General features: G+C 41.6%; 2 protein-coding genes across 7 annotated transcripts in view; one reads left to right on the forward strand and one right to left on the reverse strand.

Annotated features, from left to right (window-relative positions):
- Nucleotides 1-2,957, forward strand: part of CENPU (centromere protein U) — a 47,878-nt gene extending 44,921 nt beyond the window's left edge. For both annotated transcript variants that reach the window (XM_035004254.1, XM_035004255.1), the window contains exons 12-13: nucleotides 874-1,030; nucleotides 2,819-2,957. In XM_035004254.1, the coding sequence (XP_034860145.1) occupies nucleotides 874-1,030; nucleotides 2,819-2,950 (289 nt within the window). In that variant the 3' untranslated portion in view covers nucleotides 2,951-2,957. The remainder of the gene's footprint in view (nucleotides 1-873; nucleotides 1,031-2,818) is intronic.
- Nucleotides 2,958-7,686: 4,729 nt separating this feature from the next.
- The window catches only part of PRIMPOL (primase and DNA directed polymerase), a 53,071-nt gene continuing 39,389 nt past the window's right edge, over nucleotides 7,687-21,368 (reverse strand). For 4 of the 5 annotated variants that reach the window (XM_035004260.1, XM_035004258.1, XM_035004261.1 and 1 more), the window contains 6 exons: nucleotides 19,504-19,592; nucleotides 17,611-17,700; nucleotides 17,425-17,533; nucleotides 11,605-11,687; nucleotides 11,478-11,524; nucleotides 7,687-8,035 (listed from right to left, as the gene is read on the reverse strand). In XM_035004260.1, the coding sequence (XP_034860151.1) occupies nucleotides 7,787-8,035; nucleotides 11,478-11,524; nucleotides 11,605-11,687; nucleotides 17,425-17,533; nucleotides 17,611-17,700; nucleotides 19,504-19,592 (667 nt within the window). In that variant the 3' untranslated portion in view covers nucleotides 7,687-7,786. The remainder of the gene's footprint in view (nucleotides 8,036-11,477; nucleotides 11,525-11,604; nucleotides 11,688-17,424; nucleotides 17,534-17,610; nucleotides 17,701-19,503; nucleotides 19,593-21,368) is intronic. The other variant, XM_035004257.1, reaches the window with a different exon arrangement.

Here is a 21,368-nt window from a genome sequence, read left to right on the forward strand (position 1 = left end):
CCTCTTGGTTCCTTTTCTAGATATAATTCTAGGTGTTGTAAAGTGCATCTTGAGAGGGCCTAGAAAGAAAACTCTGGTGTGTCGTTATTCTGACTTGACGTGTGGAAGACCTCAGGCCTGGGGGAGAGGTACTTACCCACAGTCCCCGCCCCGTCGCAAGTGGGGGCCAGGATCCCAGATCTGCAGACTGATGGCTGATACTGCACCCCTGAGCACAACCCTTGTCAGCTTTTCCACAACTGCTGCATTTGTCCCACAGACGAAACTGTTGAAAGGACTTTTCTAAAATTGTATTAGAGGGCAGTTGCCTTTTATCTTTAAGAAAATAAAGAACTGGCAGCCTCTTCCCTTACTGGTCCATAAAATTCCACATGTCCCTTTTTATCTTATAGATGAGAACCTAAGCCCCTGAGAGAGAAAGTAGTCCACCCGTGCGGTTTTCCTTCAGTCACTCTGATAAGTTTTCCAGTGGTTTTATTGGACCTTGGAAAATGGGCAGAGGGAAGGCATTCTGTCCACGTTTCGTTGTTGCCCTGCCGGGCCCGAGCTCCTGCCCGAGGCTGGGAGACGTTAACTGCGGTTCCCTCAAAATGCCTGGATGGCTTGTGGGCTTGTTCAAGACATCTTCTTCTGTGGGTTTCACTTCTGATTCCTCATTATGTATTGTATCTCAGAGTTTTGTCTATATTTTAAATTGAAATTTAGACCCTGTCACACATCCACAATTTCAGAACCGAAGGTTCTTTAAAGACCTAGCTCCCCTGCCTTGCATGGTCCTGCCTCAGTGGACCTATGCACTCAGCCTCTTGCCCCCCTAGGCTGTTACACTTGACTGTAGGCATTCATTTGGGGGAAACTGTGTTGTTGTTGCAGGTTAGAACCGCAGCTGAAACAACTACAAATAAAACATGACGAACTTAAGGAGAGAAAATCTTCCCTGAGGAAAGCAGCGTGTTTCTTATCAAACCTAAAACAGCTTCATCAAGATTATTCAGATATTCGAGAGAAAGAACCTCATGTAAAGGAAACGGTAACTTCAGTTTTTATTTTGCACTGTGATTCAGAAGATGAGGGCATCTACATTGTGCAGAACTTCTGGAGAAGCCTGGGGGAGAGAGAAGGAGGGGTGCAACATGAGAGTCTACCCAAACAGCGTCACTGTGAATCCATGAAAATGTGTTCTCCCATCACCTGTTTAGCTACTTCAGGCTAGAGGAATAGAGAACAATCTAGAAACGCTGATTTTATTAAAGAGAAATGACTGAACAGGAGAGTGCTCGAACAACTGTGCTTTGCTTCATGAGAATCGTCATCCCTGTCAGGCCACACGGACCTGTTCTTTGTTCTGCCCGTGTTCACAGTAGCTTTTTTTATCTGGAAACAGGCCATTATCCCCTATGCATGGTAGGTCTAATTGGGAAACATGAAAAGGGACGTAGAGTAGGGAAAGGCGTGGTATATTATTGTTCTAATAAAACTTGTTGCTTCCAGATTTTTGCTGCAGACAATGCTGTTGTTACAATAACCAGCTCAGATCAATAAGAAATTTAAGTTACAGGGGAAAAAAAAAACAACAATAATTTTATATAAAATGTAAATACATATATCTTATGATCATACTTGTATTCTTCACTTCTAAGGTTTTTTTTACACTGATTTAAAAGCCTTCAGTTTGTTTGTATGTTAGATCTGAAAATAGAATGCTTTGAGATTAATGTTTTCTGTGACAGGACCCAACTAGTCTAAAGCTTGCTTGGAGTTGGGGATTCGGTTACTCACTTGGAGATGATTTTAGCACTTCTTGAATTTGAACATAACTTTGGTGAAAACAGAGACCTGGGGACTCGACTTTGCTCGGAATACACTACTCGTACTAACGTGTCCTTCGCATGCCCGTAGGCTTTCTGTGCTCTGTTGTAGTGTCTGTCTGCCTTTGTGGAAAGTAGGCATTTGGGTATCTGTCTTCTTTCCTAAGCCAGAGCTCTAACCCCAAATGTGAGTCCTACCCCTCACGCCTCCCTGAGAGCAAGTGTCCCACGGCAGCTTGAATACAGTAGGCTTCCAAATGCCTGTTTGACTGAAGTCCATAGTAATAGGGTAGGGTAGAGTCTAGAAAGAATGGATTATGTGAGTGGTAGTCATAGTTGCATAGCTTTTCTGCGCAAAGCTGCTCTTTTCATTACTAAGGAAAATACCTTAAAAAATGAAATTAAATGGTTATCCTAAGTATGAGCAAATTCTGTAAGGGGAATATAGTCCCTCGTCCTTAGATACAGTTTACAACATGAAGCTTGGCTTTGTTATTTCAAAATCATGAGTTGGGTTTTGATTTCTATTTTATGTTGGGTTTGTATTCTAATTTTGTCTTCAGTCTTCCCCATAAATTTTTCTAGACGACTTTTTCCCTCGTGACCTTTTATGGGCCTGGTATTCTCCTTCCATTAGTTCTTCCAGTAAAAGTTAATCTGCCTTACCGTTTTCTGGGTTTAAAATAGGCATGAGATCAGCAGACTTGCCCAAACCAAGCCTCGATCTGTACGAGGAATAATTTTGTTTTAAATAATTTAGATGCCACTGTTCTTGGAACCAACTGGTCTTCTGGGAGGAGATCAGCATAAGCTTTCTAGAGCAGTTCCCTTGTAACCTTATTAATTAATTATGCCCTAAGGAAAAGGATTAAATCAACTTTTTAAAAAATGATCCTAATTTAAAAAATGAAAGTTAATGAAACGCTCTACTTAGCATCGAGCTGTGTAACAGATAGGGCTATAAAAGTTTTTTTATGCGTGTTAATCTAAATATAATTTTCCTTCAACAGTATGATTCATCCAGCCTTCCAGCTCTGTTACTCAGAGCGAGAACCCTTCTGGGAGCTGAAAACCACCTACAAAATATCAACCATCAATTAGAGAAGCTCCTTGACCAGAAAGACCAGTCTACTGGAATGTGACTATGTAAAGACTAGTCCCCCTGCTCTTGCCTGTCGTCTTCTGATATTATACTTTTGTAAATAAAAATTCTTGGAGAAGTTAAACTTGTCTGCTTGTTCAGGTTGGCTTGTCACCCAAATTTATCACTTGGTTCCTAGTCATTTGCTTTGAGTGACCATGTTAAGTGGCCAGCTGGAGTGTGTAAGCAGCTTGAGAGGCCAGATCCAGACACTAGCCAATCAGACGCTGACCACCAAGCGTTCTGCCCTGTCGCACGACCGGAGTTCTGAGATGGGGCAGGACCCTGAACCCACCGGATCTCCAGCTGCCCGCGGAGCAGTTCCTCCTCAACAACACCCGAGGCCTGACGGAGCCGCTGCTGTGCTGACGCCAGGGGGGCCCCGTGGAGAGAGAAGGGGGAGCGATGGACACGGGGTGACGGCGGGAACCCCAGCCCTGATGCAACGGCCCGCACGAGGACTAGCACTGGGGGGGCACAGCAAAAAAAAACCCCAAAACAAAACAGCACTTTGAAGGACAAAGAGACTTGTCAGTGAAGGAAACCCATTGACTAACCTCAGAACATGCGCCAGGCTGTTGGGAAACTGCTAGAACTGTGTGGGGCTGAGGGGGCTGACGGGCACCATTACTTACTGTCCCCCTCTGCCTGGGAGCCTGACTGGAGCGGGCTCCGGGCCCTCGGACCTCTCCTCTGGGGCTGGCAGCTGCAGGGCCGTGTGCACCGGGACCTCCCCGCCGCCTGCTCCAGCCAACCCCCGGGACCCCCCCGGGACCCCCCCGGCCCAGTGTGTACAGCCCAGCTGCAGCTAGTCCCAGGGCAGTGCGAGGGCAGAGGACACCAGGACCCTCTGGCCCGTGCCCACTGCAGCGTCTGGGCCCCCGTCCCCCGGCACAGAGGACCCTGGGACTGCCTGGGCCCAGGCTAGCCCCGGCTATCCCACCAAGGACTAGAAGTGACTATCATTTTAAAATAGACTGTTATAAACAGGTATATGAACCTCATGATAACCAAAACCCTAAAATAGACAAAATAACGTGTAAGGAACCCAAACACTAAAGAAAACCATCAGGGGCGCCTGGGTGGCTCAGTCGTTATGCGTCTACCTTCGGCTCAGGTCATGATCCCGGGGTCCTGGGATCGAGCCCCGCATCGGGCTCCCTGCTCCGCGGGAAGCCTGCTTCTCCCTCTCCCACTCCCCCTGCTTGTGTTCCCTCTCTCGCTGTGTCTCTCTCTGTCAAATAAATAAAAATCTTAAAAACAAAAACAAAAACAAAAAACCATCAAACCACAGGGAAGGGGCCAAGAGACAAGAGGGACAGAGAACAACAAAAGCAACCAGAAAATGGTTAACAAAATGGCGTTTTGATATGCTCCAATCATAAGACAAAGTGTAGCTAAATGGATTTAAAAACCGACCCATTCATACGCTGCCTACAAGAAACACACTGCAGACCTAAACACAGACTGAGAGCGAAGGAATGGAAAAAGATATTCCACGCAAATGGAATGGAAAAAAAAACTAGTGTAGCAATACTCAGACCAAATAGACTTTAAAACAAAGACTGTAACAAAGGACGGAGAAGGACATTACATTATGATCAGGGGTCAATACAAGAAGAGGACAGGGGGCGCCTGGGTGGCTCAGTCGTTAAGCGTCTGCCTTCGGCTCGGATCATGATCCCAGGGTCCTGGGATCGAGCCCCACGTCGGGCTCCCTGCTCTGTGGGAAGCCTGCTTCTCCCTCTCCCACTCCCCCTGCTTGTGTTCCTTCTCTCGCTGTCTCTCTCTGTCAAATGAATAAATCTTTAAAAAAAAAAAAAAAGAAGAAGAGGACAGAACATCATTAGTAAACATCTATGTACCCAACACAGGAACACCTAAACACAAAGCAGGTAACAGACATAAAGGAAGAAATTAACAATAATAATATGGGACTTTAATATTAAACTCCCACTAAATCAGTGTCATCCAGACAGAAAATCAATAAGGAAGCCTTGGCCTTAAATGACACATTAAACCGGAGGGACTTGACATACAGAACATTCCATCCCAAAACTATAGAGCACACATTCATTTAAAGGGCACATGGAGTACTCTCCCAAGAAAGATCACCTGTCTCAAATTCAGGCAAACTGGAAAAATACAAATGTGGAGAGGGAGCAACCTGCTACTGAACCACCAGTGGATCAATGAAGAAATCGAAGAGGAAACTGAAAATTACCGTGGGGCAGAGAAAATGGAAACAACTTTCCAGAATCTAGGGGGCACAGCAACAGCCGTTCTCAGAGGAAAGTTCATAGTGCTACAGGCTTACCTCAAGAAGCAAAAAAAGTCCCAAATAACAATCTTTATACCTAAAGGAGCTAGAAAAAGAAGATCGAACAAAGCCCAAAGTTAGGGGAAGGAAGGAAATAATACACATCACAGGGGAAATAAATGGAGAATAAAAAAAAGAATAGAAAAGATCAGTGAAACTAAAAGCCGGTTCTTTGAAAAGATAAAACTGATAAAACCAGCCAGACTCGTTAAGAAAGAGAGAGAAGGGCACCAATAAAGTCAGAAATGGCTGACACCATAGAAATTCAAATAATCATGAGATTACTAAGAACAATCATACACCAACAAAATGGACAACCTAGAAGAAATGGATAAATTCCTAACAATACACAACCTTCTAAGACTCACTAAGAAATAGAAAATCTGAATAGACCAATTACAAGTAATGAAACAGAATCAGTCATTTAACAACTCCCAAAAAACAAAAGCCCAAGACCAGGTGATTTCACAGGTAAAATCTACCAAACATTTAAAGAAGAGGTAGTACCTATTCTTCTCAAATTATTCCAAAAAATTGAAGAGGAAGGAATGCTTCCATATTCATTTTACAAGGTCAGCATAACTGATAACCAAAACCAGACAAAGACATCACAAAGAAAATTACAGGGTTGTGAAAGCGAGCCCCATGTTGACGCTGTGCTGGGCATGGGGCCTGCTTAAGAGTCTCTCTCTCCCTCTCCCTCAGCCCTTACACCCCCTCCTTCTCTATATCTATGTTGTTTTTGTTGTTTTTTCCAGAGGACCAGTCTCTCTAGCAAGGGCAATAAAGGCTGAAATAAACAAATGGGATTATATCAAACTCAAAAGCTTCTGCATAGCAAAGGGACAACAAAATGTAAAGGCAACCTACAGAAAGGGAAAAGATATCTGTAAATCATACATTCTGTAAGAGGTTAATATAAAAAATATATAAAGAACTTACACAATATAAAAAAAATTTTTAAATGGGCAGAGAACTTGAACAGACATTTTTCCAGAAAAGATAAACACATAGACAACAGACATGTGAAAGACGGCTCGATACCACAAATCAAAACCATAATGAAGGGGCGCCTGGGTGGCTCAGTCGGTTAAGCGACTGCCTTCGGCCCAGGTCATGATCCCAGGGTCCTGGGATCGAGCCCCGTATGGGGCTCCCTGCTCAGTTGGGAGTCTCCTTCTCCCTCTCCCTCCGCGCCTCCACCCAGCTCATGTGCGTGCTCTCCCTCTCAAATAAATAAAATTTTTAAAAAACAAAAACAAAAGTGAGTATCGCACCTCACACCCATCAGATTGCTATTATCAAAAAGGTAAGAAATAAGTGTTGGTGAGGCTACAGAGAAGAGGGAACCCTCGTGCACTGTTGGTGGGAATGTAAGTTGGTGCAGCCACTGGGGAAAACAGTATGGAGGTTCCTCAAAAACTTAGAAATACCATACCATCCAGTAATCCCCCTTCTTTCGGGTATTTATCGAAGAAAACGAAAACAGTAGTGCAAAGGAATGTATCATATGTTTGTTGAAGCATTATTGTTTCCTGAGGCAGCCAAGATGTGGAAGCAACCTAAGTGTCCACTGACAGAGGAATCAAGAAAACGAGGAGTATACACAAACACACAGGCATATTACGCAGCCATAAAGAAGAATAAAAACCTGGCATTTGGAACCACATGGACTGAACTAGAATATATTATGCTGAGTGAAATAAGTCAAAGACAAATTCCATATGACTACATTTATATGTGGAATCTATAAAACCAAACAGAAACAGACTCCTGGATACAAGAAATTGCTGGTTGCCAGGAGGAGGAGGGATTGGAGGGGGTGAAACAGGTGAAGATGACTGAGAGGTACAAACTTCCAGTTATAAAATAAGTCATGAGGATGTAATATACAGTATAGGGAATATACAGTAATATGTAATAACTTGGTGTGATGACAGACGGTAACTAGACCTATCACGGGGATTGTAACATATAAAGATAGCGAATCAGAAGGATATATACCTGAGTAGGATACTGTATGTCAATTATACTTCAATTAAAAATTTTTTAAATAAGATTAAGAGTTTTAACCTATCGCCAGACATGCAGAATTATGCTGATATGAACATAGACCAACTCTGGTCAATCAATAAGATTTCTAAGCGAATTTTTTTTTTCTTTTTTTTTTTACTTGTAAGATTTTATTTATTTATTTGAGAGAGAGCATGAGAGGGAGGAGGGTCAGAGGGAGAAGCAGACTCCCCGCCGAGCAGGGAGCCCGATGCGGGACTCGATCCTGGGACTCCAGGATCATGACCTGAGCCGAAGGCAGTCGCTTAACCAACTGAGCCACCCAGGCGCCCCTCTAAGCTAATTTTCAATAAAACTGGCTTACTTCAGTAAAAAACAGGAATTGAGAAGCAAAGTGATCAAACTTGGTTTTTATAAACAGGTTTAATAACAAGTTACTATAACTTAGTATGTTCAGGTTACTAAAACTGTCTTCAGGCCAAAGCACAGCCGGTTACGCAAGAGCTACTCCTGCAATACCCGCATGATTAGTTCATCGGGAATTTCACCATCTCCGCTGTAGTAACCGAGCAGACCACACTCGGCAGCTGCGGCTAGCTCAGCATCTTCAGTAGCTTCCACAAAGTCAGGCTCATCAAGGCCATTGTCCCAGTCGGCGTCGGAAACGGCACCTTCTGACAACAGACCCGACGGTGGCTTATGAGGACTCTTGGTGTCACTGCTCATTGTTTCAGCTGCTGTGAACTCTTCTTCCTTTCGTTTGAAAGGGGAAGGCGGCGGGGGGGGGGGGGAGCGGGAAAGGGAGAGAATACAGGTCAGTCAAGGAGACTACGTGATGCTCTCACTCTACAGTCAGTCTGTGTTAAACTAAAGTATTCGGTATAAGACCGGGTCTTGAGCAGACACTAAAATAAATACTCTGGATGATACTCTCTCCAGTACAGTCGCCATGGGAATGAGTTCATTAATTCAAATGTCACTGCCACTGTAGCTCAGACACTCGAAGCTCTAAATTTGGAAGTCCGTTCCCCCTCCTCCCCCCCGTCCCGTTCCTCTGGTACATTCTTTTCCATATACACAGATGGGGCTAGAGAGATGGTAGACTGAATTTTTTAAAAAGCAGATAGTCCAGCTGAAGGCAAACTGGAAAACCTATCTGCTATCTTAAAAGACTGATTTTCCTATTTATAAAGTATTTTAAGAATTAACATGAATTTAAAAAACTGTTAAGAACAGTTGAGACAATTGTCAAGATAGAGGAATATGGATTTGTATATTAGGTAACAGTATTGTATCAACATTAAATTTCCTGAATCTAAAAATTGTACCATACTCAAGAATATCCTTAACTTAAATCTCTCTAGCTACATGCTTAAGTATGAAGAGGCCCCCCGAGAGCTCCTTCAGCCCATGGAGGGCCCAGCGAGGAGAGAGCTATGACCCAGAGAGCTGACCAGACACCAAGTTGGCCAGTGCCCCGAGCTCAGACTCCCAGCCTCCAGAACTGTGAGAAAGAAACTTCTGTGGTGTCTACGCCATCCAGTCTATAGTATTGTCTTATAGCAGCCTGAATGGACTAAGACAAAAAGTCATCCAAAATAACAGTGTGCGCCCGACCGAACAGGAGAGGGGGAAAACAAACGTGGCCAAGCAACATGTTAACGATGGCAAATGTAGGTGAAGGGAGAGCCCACTGTCCTTGGGCAACACTGCTATAGGGAAGAGAAAAAAAATAGAAATGTTTAAAAAACAGAGATGATTAATGCAACAGAAAGCCAGGTAACTAACACTGATGGGTAGGTAATTCATTTTAAAATACTAAAAGCAAAAAAGCCAGAGGAAGCAGAAATGACAAAATATACACTGTTAAAACGATGTGACAAGTACATGGGTATTCATGAAGCTGTTCCATCTTTTATTAATTTTCTATTTTAAATAATAAAAAAAAGTTCTGTCCAAGCAGTAGTAATACTATGTACCAAAACAACTTTCAACTTGGCATTTTTGAGGTACTACTGGATAAGCAGGAAAAGTAATTTTTAAAAATCCACTAAAACCACAAACATGCTTCAAAATAAGACTCCAAACATACAAGGATGACATATACCTCCTCCTCTTAGAGGCAAAGTTTATTTTTACAAATTTAATTTTCTCTTGGTTATTTCAAGAACACTTTTTAACCTAATCGTTTACCAGGGAATCTGGTTATCAGCTATGTTGGTCCAGTTCCTACCATGTGTTTTGGCAAATATCCAGAGGTATTTTTTAGTCAAATCGAATAGGCAGCAGACCATTATCTAGAATGTAAACTGAGCACTCAATCAGCCTGTAGCAGGTAACTTTTATTCTAACCAGAACACTAGAAAGGAAAAGGCTGATAGATGTGGGAAAAAAGAACACTAAAATGTTCAGTCTAGAAAATAACATGATCAAAGAGTTAATAAAAAGTTCTCATAAATTATCAACAAGACCTCAGAGAAAAGTGGATAGAGCACAGTTACCGACAATCGATAATAGAAATACAAACAGGGGGCGCCTGGGTGGCTCAGTCGTTAGGCGTCTGCCTTCGGCTCAGGTCATGATCCCAGGGTCCTGGGATCGAGCCCCGCATCGGGCTCCCTGCTTGGCGGGAGGCCTGCTTCTCCCTCTCCCACTCCTCCCTGCTGTGTTCCCTCTCTCACTGTGTCTCTCGCTGTCAAATAAATAAATAAAAAATCTTTTAAAAAAAGGAAAAAAAAGAAGCCTCCTTTCCCTGAGCCTACTCTATATTTTAAATGCATACCCACCATTTTGTCACGTCATTGACCTAAGATCCTGGATTTTCTCTCTCCCATAGAAAATGCAGCTCTGCAGAACCAGCAATTTCTTGGACTGTTCTTGAAAGACTACACTTCAAAATAATATCTCCTGGGGCGCCTGGGTGGCTCAGTCGCTAAGCGTCTGCCTTCGGCTCAGGTCATGATCCCAGGGTCCTGGGATCGAGCCCCGCATCGGGCTCCCTGCTCGGTGGGAAGCCTGCTTCTCCCTCTCCCACTCCCCCTGCTTGTGTTCCTGCTCTCGCTATCTCTCTCTGTGTCAAATAAATAAATAAAAATTAAAAAAAAAAAAAAAAGAAATACAAACAGGAAATCTGAAAGAAGTTCCATTTCCTCAATACATTAGGAAATGTAAACTAAAATGGCTAAAATACCACTTTTGGCCAAATAAGGTGGTAAACACTAAAAGGTAAAAATAATGTTGGCAAAAATGTAGGGTAAACCGGTACCATCTTATATTGTGAAGTCTAGGGGGTGCCTGGGTGGCTCAGTCGTTAGGCATCTGCCTTTGGCTCGGGTCATGGTTCCAGGGTCCTGGGATCGAGCCCCGCGTCGGGCTCCCTGCTCCGCGGGGAGCCTGCTTCTCCCTCTCCCACTCCCCCTGCTTGTGTTCCCTCTCTCGCTGTGTCTCTCGCTGTCAAATAAATTAAAACAATTTAAATAAATAAATAAATAAATTCGTGAAGCCTAATTTCCTACCATTTTTATGGATACCAATTGGTAATACGTTCTCATGAAAACAAACTAGGAAAAAAAGCCTATAAAGTAGGATGCATACTGCGACTTTGAAAATACATACGTGAGCACACATCAACGGAAATTCTGGAAGATACATGCCAAAACACATCAGTTATCCCTGAGTGGTCAATTTCTAGCTGAGGAGGGGTTTATCCCCTTTGGTTTTTCATGTATTTTCTAATTTTTTCTCACATCGAATGTGAATGATTTGGGTAAATAAAAGTTTTTAAGGTGACAAGGTCAATTGGGCCATCTGGTAATATCTACCAAAATTTAAAATGCACACACCCTTTGACATAATTCTACTTCTAGCAATTCTACCTACAGAGCTGTTGAAAGAAACACAAAGATGAGTATTTTGGCATCCTTTGTAAAGCCAAAAGGGAGAGACCTGCCCCCTGGCTGGGCGTGGTCAAACAGGCGTGTCCACAATTTTGTGCGCAGCAGGTGAGAGCGTGCGGGCGCACACGAGATGTGTGCGGACACTGGCATAGTCACCACGGCACACCCCTAAGTGACAACACGTACTGAGGAGTGTGTTCACAAACTCTGCACACGTCCGGACACGGCGCATAAGCTCAATTACACTGTCGCACTGAGACCGGATTAGGAATGAGAGAGAAACTCAAACCTGCACTCACCTCTTTGAAAAGAAACCGGAGGCTAACTTCAGCAGGTAATGGAAAACCTGAACAAGAAAAACAGTTTTACTCTTTTATGTAGAGATCCACTTTTCACTTGACATACATGTAAAACTTAAAAACTCACAGTCTGATTTGAAGTTTTCTGCTTTACATACAGGATCATGACATTTCTGATACCACACTTCATTTTTCAGATCAATCAAAATCCTTTACATTGGGAAAAAAAAAAAAAGGAAAAATTTATTACTTAATCCCCAGACTGGATGGAAAACAAAATTCATCTACATGCTGCTTACCAGAGATGTGCCTAAGACTTCAAGATGAAGACAAGGTAAGAAGTAAATAATATGGAAATAAATAATACACCAACCCAAAGAAAACGCTGGTTGTGAAAAATAGCACCCCAAATGGACTTTAGGGCAAAAAAAATACACATTGACAAAAGTTCCTCCCAAGAAGACCTAATTCCTGACCTGTCCCCACCAAGTGAGAGAGCTTCAGAATGGGTGAGCAAAACTGACAGGACTCCAAGGATAAATGAATCGTCTACCATAAATCAAGATTTTAAAAAACATTCTTTTAGTAATTGATACAAATAATCACAAAAAATTCAGTAAGGGTACAGAAAATTTGAATGACCTAAAAAGAATTTTTTAATAAAATTAGAAGCAGTTAACAAGTTTGCTATAAGAGGCATATATGAACACGGCCTCAGATCATTAGAAATAGTTCTTTACAATCACCCATAAAAAACAACTATAAAAACTGACTGTGCTAGGTACCATGTCCATCTCATTAAATTTAAAAGTATTCACACATCTCTGACCACAAAGCAAATTATTTAGAAATAAGTAACAGAAGGCCACCTGGGTGGCTCAGTCGGTAAAGTATTGGACGCTTGGTATTGGTTCGGATCATGATCTCAGGGTCCTGGGATCAAGCCCCGCATTGGGCTCCGCTTCCCAGAGTTTGCTTGTCCCTCTCCCTCTGCTCCTCCCCGACCCCCCACCGCCCCCTCATGTGCTTGCTCTCTCTTTCTCTCAAATAAATAATATCTTTAAAAGAAAAAAGAAGTAACAAAAATAGCTAATAGAAACCCGTGGAACTTAAACTTGGAAATTAAAAAATTTCTAAATAACCAATTACTCAAAGAAAAATCATGATGGAAATTAGAAAATGTTTGGAACCGAATGGAATTGAAAATACCTATTAAAATATGTGAAACAGCACTAAAATGATCTTTGGAGAGAAATTTAGAATCCTAAAAGCTTATTTACAAAGAATGGCTAAAGACCAATAAGTAACTAACTTGGGAAATGAACAACAGAATAAACCCTAATAAAATAAAAGGCAGGAAGTAATAAAAAGCAAAAATTTAAAAGAACCAACAAGGCCAGAATGTGAAAACTAATACAATTCTTGCAAGACTGATCAAAAATAAATAAGGTAAAGAAACAAATGTTATTAGAAATTAAGTGCAGGGCGCCTGGGTGGCTCAGTCGTTAAGCGTCTGCCTTCAGCTCAGGTCATGATCCCAGGGTCCTGGGATCGAGCCCCGCATCGGGCTCCCTGCTCGGCGGGAAGCCTGCTTCTCCCTCTCCCACTCCCTCTGCTTGTGTTCCCTCTCTCGCTGTGTCTCTCTCTGTCAAATAAATAAATAAAATCTTAAAAAAAAAAAAAAAAGAAAGAAAGAAATTAAGTGCAGATGTAATAACAAATCACAATATACTAAAAATTTAAGAATATTAGGAACAATTTCTGCCGATAACATTAAAAATTTTGGTAAAATAGACAAAGTACTAGATGAAAAGATACCAAACTAAGCAAATCTAAAAAGTTACAGAAAAGCTGAACCATCCTCATAAACACCCGAATGCTGCCGTTCCCAAACTGTACACCAGCCTGTCCCCAGGCCATGAAGAATATTTACATCCTCCTAGGGCAACAAAGTGATAGCTGACATCTGTCAGGCGCCCCACGTAATACTGGTTTACAGTTCACAGCTTTGGTATTGTAACAGGCTTCACTCCTTTCAGTGGTGGCCTACTTTGCAGAGCTGAGGTTTTTGGTGGTGACTGTGATGACAAGGACCATAATCGGGACGCCTGGGTGGGGCTCGGTTGGTTGAGGGTCTGTCTTCAGCTCAGGTCATGATCCCAGGGTCCTGGGATTGAGCCCCGCGTCAGGCTGCCTGCTCAGAGGGGAGTCTGCTTCTCCCTCTGCCTCCTCCCCACCCCCCGCTTATTCACGGTCTCTCTCAAATAAAAATAAAATCTTAAAAAAAAACAGAAAACAACTCATGGGACTTTAAAAAAACAAACAATCAAACAAACAAGGACCATAACCACCAATGTGGAGTAAGAGATAACTGTGGGGTGGCAGCATTCAATCTAATTCCAAGGTTTAAGAGATTATGCAATGCTCAGAAGGACACACACCCCATTAATAAGTATTTTTATTTAATAATGAGTTCAAAAGGGGCGCCTGGGTGGCTCAGTCGTTAAGCGTCTGCCTTCGGCTCAGGTCATGATCCCAGGGTCCTGGGATCGAGTCCCACATTGGGCTCCCTGCTCAGCGGGAGGCCTGCTTCTCCCTCTCCCACTCCCCCTGCTTGTGTTCCTGCTCTTGCTGTGTCTCTCTCTCTCAAATAAATAAATAAAATCTTAAAAAAAAAAAGAATGAGTTCAAAGGTATAAACCTTCAGTTGTAAGTAAGTCATGGGGATGTGATGTACAGCACGGTGACTATCGATAGCTAATGGTACTGTACTGCATATCTGAAAGTTTCTAATAGAGGGGCGCCTGGGTGGCTCAGTCGGTTAAGCGTCTGCCTTTGGCTCAGGTCATGGTCCCAGGGTCCTGGGATCGAGCCCCGCATCGGGCTCCCTGCTCCGCGGGAAGCCTGCTTCTCCCTCTCCCACTCCCCCTGCTTGTGTTCCTGCTTTCACTATCTCTCTCTGTGTCAAATAAATAAATAAAATCTAAAAAAAAAAAAAAGAAAGAAAAAACAAATTATAACTCCATGGTGTCAGATGTTAACTAGACTGACTGTGGAGCTCACTTTGCAGTGTGTACCTATATCAAATCACTATGTTGTACAGCTAAAAGTAATGCTGTCAACTCTATCTCAATTAAAAATTTTTCTTTGATGAATACTGTTTTTTCAAATAGCTACTCAGTTGTTAGATCATGATTACTTACTGTTTGAAATTAATAAACTGAACTGTTAGGTATCTCTGCTGGCCTGGGAGAAATGTGTAAAAGCTGCTAAGATCCAGAGGGCACCAAGAGTGGAGAAGGCTGGGACCCTGTGGGCCTGTGCACTAGGTGGAGGGTCCCTGCCTACAGAAGGCGCTCTGCAGGATGTTTCTGATTTCTGTGTATTTGTAAATAAACCTACTCTGTGGATTTAGGAGGTACAGTTCCCTGGGAATGTCACACATGCTATGTAACTACAGAGCTGTACAACACACGTTTCATGACCTCAGTGTCCCCCGTGTGCAGTGACCGCTCACTTCTGCCTCGGCTTTCGACCGGAGTCACAGAGAGCCTCCGGTGCAGGATGGACCTGGAGAGCTGAGCCAGGTGTTGTGGGCCTCGGTCGGCTTCACCTGTGCCTTTGGATTCCTTGAATCTTTAGAAAGTATTCGTAAACCCCGACATTGGGTAAGATCTCTGTTTCGTGTGAGTGTGGTTTGATCATCCAACCTCATACTCATTAGTGACCAGGTAAATTCAGATGAAAAACCACAGTATCATCTTATATCACCAGATCAGCCAAACAGAGTTTTTTTTGTTTTTTTGTTTTTAATTTATTTATTTGACAGAGAGATAGAGAGCACAAGGAGGCAGAGTGGTAGGCAGAGGGAAAGGGAGAAGCAGGCTCTCTGCTGAGCAGGGAGCCCGATGCAGGGCTCGATCCCAGGACCCTGGGATCATGACCTGAGCCAAAGGCAGCCACCCAACCGACTGAGCCACCCAGGCGCCCCTAAACAGAGGTTTTTAACACACCAAGTGTTGGTGAGAATACGGGACAGTAGAAAATCTGAAAACACTGCTGGTGGGAGTATACATTAACTGACCATTTGGGAAAATAACTTATTACCTAGTAAAATGAAGTATGTGCATATTCGATGACAGAGCGATTCTGCTTTCAGGCAAATACTCTGAGAAACTCTCACATATGTGCCACAGGCAAGATGTACCAAAGTATCTGTAGCTTCACTGTTCATACTAGCAAGCCAAATGTGCACAGGAGGAAAACAGACTGGCACGTTTGTATTTATATAATGGTGTACTATACAATAGTGAAAAAAAGAATAAGCAACTACATGTTGCAATATGGATGAACCTCACAAATTCAATGTTGACCAAAAAGCAATTCAAAGGACGCAATTGACACAAGATTCAAAAACATGTATTGTTTGGAAATATAAATATATATGGGGAAAAAAGACATTTAAAGAAAGCAAGGGGAAGATTAACACAAAACCCAGGATAACAGGTACTATTATCTCAGATGGTCAGAGCAAAGGAAGAAACTGGGGTTGGTCCCACAAAGTGCTTCTGAGATTTGGTCAAGTTCTGCTTCTGAAGGTGGGTGGCAGATAGGACAAGTAATCATTTTAGTGTTAGTCTTTGAAGTGTACCTACACATTATAATACATGCTTTTATACATATGGTGATTTCATAGTTAAGAAAAAGAAGAGATTATGGATACATAATAGAAGCAGGTAATTTTTCAGGAAGAAATACGTAGTGACCTGAGAATCTCAAAAAATTAACAGATGATCATCTTATGATAATGATTTTCTGGTAAACTTATATGCAGAGAGTAAAAGACTAGAAAGATATACCAAAATCATAACCATAGTGATCACTGGTTCTGGCCCTCTGGGGGAGCTTTTGCTTTGTGTTATTCTATGTGATAGCTTTTGTGTATTGAGCATATAGTTTTTTGATTTTTTTTTTTTTTTAAACTGAGCTAATCTACATATAGAAGTATAGCATTAAATGGTGCTACCCAAGATGTTTCCAGCTTTCTAGCAAAAGCTTCAGGATCTTTTCTCATGTCTGGCACACATGCTCTAAACAATTGATATACAGAAGTCTCAGCTTTGATATTAAATATAAAACATATATATGAAACAGAGCAAAATTTCCCATATCATAACTGATAACTACTGGGTTTCTGTCTTATTCCTATTGTCACCATATCCTTGTATTATCTAAAATTCTATTTCATCCTTCACTTCCTCTCCTTTTGCCAGGGGGATTTTAAAGAAAACTCTTAAAACAGGGCCTGGGGTATACAGCAAGCATTCAATAAATATTGGTTCCCTTCAATACCATTCTTTGTCTTTTGTTTTTAAGATTTTATTTATTTATTTGGGGGGGGAGCACAGAGGGAGAAGCAGACTCCCCACTGAGCAGAGAGGGAGGTGGGGCTCAATCCCGGGACCCTGAGATCATGACCCAGGCATCCCAATACCATTCTCTGCCTTGACCATGTTAAACTAACTCCAACTCTTAGCACTGAATAATTTCCTTTCCACCCAAATCTGCTCAATTTCAATTTACACTCCATAAGATGTCAAGGACCAATGGCAACAGACAAGGGAGAGACACTTCATCACCCCTGTCCGCTCACCTATTGCCTCTAATTTCTTCCTAGAACTGCTCAAGTCTGTCTTTCTCAAGATTATACTATCTAAGGGATTATTTTACTGAATAAAGTACAAATAAAGATGACATGTGCTATAAAGCAAGATGATAATTAAGATAGTCAATTTAATATTATAAAACATAAACCAAATACAATATTTGATATAACTAAATTTATTATAAAACCAAAATCATTTTTACATTCAACTGTAAAAATTATAAACATTTAAAATAATACTGGTTAAATACCCAGAACTCGTTAGCAAACACCATTACTTACATGATATTATTGCTCTTGTGGGCTCTTCCAATGTTTTCGCACCAGCGATATTTACAAATATCATAAACCAGTAATTCTTCTGGGAAAAAGTAGCTCCAATGTCGAATTCCTAAAATGCAAATAATGTTTCTAAAGGTATTAAAACTCTGTCATATTATAGTGAATAAAGAATAAGATTATCTTTACCTCCTTTAATGCCATTTTTATTCACCAAAGAAAGAACGAACTGATCAATTTCAGGGTAGGGTGAACAGTGAAAACCTTCAATGTTTTCTGCTGCAACAGAGAGAAAAATTAATTATAATTAAAGTGGCTCAAAGTTGAAGAGTTAAATGTTAAGCTGTTCTTTAGGACAATTACAGGTTTTGGAGTCCCTGCAGCTTTTTTGTTTCCATGGCTTTTAGGCAGCCATGGGTTCTTGCTTGCCTTACAAGCAAGCAGGGAAAATTCAAACCTCTCAGTTAAGTCAAATGTGAACTACTATTCATAAGAAGCGCCTGTAATCATTTCAACTGCTTTCTTCATTTTGATAAAGAGAAAAGCAAGCCCTTATCCCCAGGAGCCAGCCCACTACCAGCAGCTAGGCCTTGGTGGTATTACAGAGCAGGCTGGTCACTCACACTTCAGCCCCGGTGCTTTCCTGTTACTCAGAAATGATCTCACAGAATTTCAACATCAGATAAGGCCACTCTGTGGCCAAGATGACTCGTGACAAAAACAAGACCACTCTGTAATCATGTCTGAATGCAGACAAAACATGAATGTTCTCCAAACTGTAAAAATGACCAACACCTCTCATCTTATCCAATATAAGTAATTGCTGCTTCTTTACCCATTATAGCTTTACACCCACTGCCCTCTGCCTTCCTTCTAGATCAAATTTACGAAGATATTCAACCATAGAATCGTCTCTGACAGTACCCAATTCAAAACAAATCCACGCCTCCTTAGACACTTCTCAAAAGCACCTAACTCAAGCCTGCATCCTATAATAAATCTTTCCTAATACCCTCTTCCTGAGATGCCCCACAGTTCCCCATGGCAGGAGTTCTCCACACTGAAGCCAGGACCAAACTCCACTTGTTCGCTATAGGTGTGTTCTCCCATGATCCTTAGGTGTAGGGCTCTGACAATTCAGTTATATTTTGTATCTAAGAATCTCCTGGAATAATTTACGGTATTTTGTTTAAAATGTCATTTAATTTTTAAACACAGAATTGTCTACTTTTCTTAAAATAAAGCCTATATTTCACTTACAAAAGATTGTACATAATTGGAGAAACTTTGGAAAATACATTGAAGCAGAAATGAGAGAAATAAAGTCCAAATCAACGCCTAGAAATAACTGTTAACCAGAAGAAAATAAACCTAAGAAAATGTTATCCATTAAATGTTTTTAATGAACCTGGGATCACACCTCCAAAATAATTTTAGAGTCTATTTTTTCTCTTAACATAAATGGACATTTTCCATTTTATATTGGCTTTATAAATTTAAATTAAATGGCTACAGAGTATGTTATAGGATTTCACCAATCCCATTTTCTTGTACATTTAGATTGTTTCTGGTTTTTTGCTTTTATAAAAAATGATGGCCCAAAATATGTGTATAAAAATGTTGACTGGAGAGTTAATGCATGGGATGTTAGAAAGAGCCTGTATGTTTTTCAGTAAAAGAATGAAGAACATACACATTACTTGAAAAAATTCTGCAGCCATTAAAAGAATGAGAGAATACAGGGACAGCTCCGCTGGGTTCAGTGGAAACGAACAGTGACTGCCCATCTGTGACTGTGGACCGAGGGGAAGAGAACTTTTAGTTTTTTCTTTGAATAGGGGTTTCTTTCTACAAACCATCTATTTTCTTCCGGGTTTTTTTTGCCCCCCTCAAAATCACCATATAATGAAAATTAGTGAATAAGCTTTAAAAAATATCTTTTCTTTACGCATTTTCCATTTTGCATAGAAACTAAGTTGTTTTAAAGGATCAGTAGATATGAATCCTGAAGATTTAAGATTTTGAAGGTAAAATAGACTTGTATCCTTAAATTTTCATAGGAAATTGTTTTCTTAAAATTACCTTTAGTGTTGGTACTGTTAGAATAGTCAACTCGTTTCTGTTTATTCTGAGATGTGTCACATGTCAGAATTCGTAAAGTATCTGAGAATCTGGAGAAAATATTGAAAGAAACAAAGTAAGGTTATCTAAGAATCAAAGGGAGATGGCTACAGAAAGGAAACTGAATTTCACCTAGTTCCATATTAAAATCCTTTATTCAACAGCTAATTCTTCTAGGACAATTAAGTCACATTTGCCTACAAAAACACCAATCCAAAGAGTACTCTGGTGATCATTTAAAATACTTTTTTCGGGGCGCCTGGGTGACTCAGTCATTAAGCGTCTGCCTTGGGCTCGGGTCATGATCTCAGGGTCCTGGGATCGAGCCCCGCATCGGGCTCCCTGCTCAGCGGGAAGCCTGCTTCTCCCTCTCCCACTCCCCCTGCTGTGTTCTTTCTCTGGCTGTGTCTCTCTCTGTCAAATAAATAAATAAAATCTTTAAAAAAAAAAAAAACTTTCTTCAACTACAGTGTCAGAGGATTCTGGGACTGCTGAAGCCATGGAATGAAGTATATAATTCTATTCTTCAAATGCACAGGGCCTGTGAAATTTTTGTTACAATGATTTGAAAAGTGTGAATAATGGAGGGGAGGGAAAGAAGGAAGGAGGGATGAGAGCAAAGGAAAAAGTGAATTAAAATAAACTGAAAGACATGGGGCGCCTGGGTGGCTCAGATGGCTAAGCGTCTGCCTTCGGCTCAGATCATGATTCCAGGGTCCTGGGATCGAGCCCCGCATCGGGCTCCCTGCTCGGCGGGAAGCCTGCTTCTCCCTCTCCCTCTGCCTCTCCCCCTGCTCATGCTTTCTCTCTCTGTATCTCTGTGTCTCAAATGAATAAATAAAATCTTTAAAAAAAAAATTTTTTTTAAATAAAATAAACTGAAAGACATATTCATAACCCTAAAGAATTCAGCCTTCATTTCAGGAAGAAATGGACACAACAAAAGAAAATTAAGGAAACCCTATTCAGTAGAAGAACTCTCTCCACTTCTGTGGAATGAATACTGAAACTACAAAGGAAATGGGGTTTGATAATAGGGAGATGACTTCAGGCCGTCTTACAGGCTGTGTGTGGTGCTTTTCCCACCCAAGAGAAAGTAAGATCCTACTCTTAGCCAACAATAGTCAAAAGTGGCTGTCATACAATTCTTCCACTATCCCCACAGTGCTTCCAGAATCGCAAAACTGCTACTGCTAACAACTAACATTCACTGAGCAGATACCATGTGCCAGACACGGCTGTCATTTTATGTGTACGGTTTTTTTTTTCTTTTTTGTTTTTTTAAATTTTTTTTTAAGATTTCATTTTTAGGGCGCCTGGGTGGCTCAGATGGTTAAGCGTCTGCCTTCGGCTCAGGTCATGATCCCAGCGTCCTGGGATCGAGTCCCCATCGGGCTCCCTGCTCCTTGGGAACCTGCTTCTCCCTCTGCCTCTCTCTCTCTCTCTGTCTCTCATGAATAAATAAATAAAATCTTAAAAAAAAAAAAAAAAAAGAAACAACACTTGTATCCTTTATAAAAAAAAAAAATTTCATTTTTATTTATTTGACAGAGCGAGAGAGCACAAGCAGGGGGAGCGGGAGAGGGAGAAGCAGGCTCTCTGCTGAGCAGGGAGCCCGATGCGGGGCTCGATCCCAGGACCCTGGGATCATGACCTGAGCCGAAGGCAGACGCTTAACTGACTGAGCCACCCAGGCGCCCCTATGTGTACAGTTTTTACTCAATCTTCACCACTCCCCAAGATAGGGGGTGATATCATTTCCATTTAAAAGGTAAGGAAGTGGGGCGCCTGGGTGGCTCAGTCGTTAAGCGTCTGCCTTCGGCTCA

This window comes from Mirounga leonina, unplaced genomic scaffold, assembly GCF_011800145.1.
Source record: "Mirounga leonina isolate KUSES-001 unplaced genomic scaffold, KU_Mleo_1.0 Mir_128, whole genome shotgun sequence".
Classification (NCBI taxonomy): Eukaryota; Metazoa; Chordata; class Mammalia; order Carnivora; family Phocidae; genus Mirounga; species Mirounga leonina.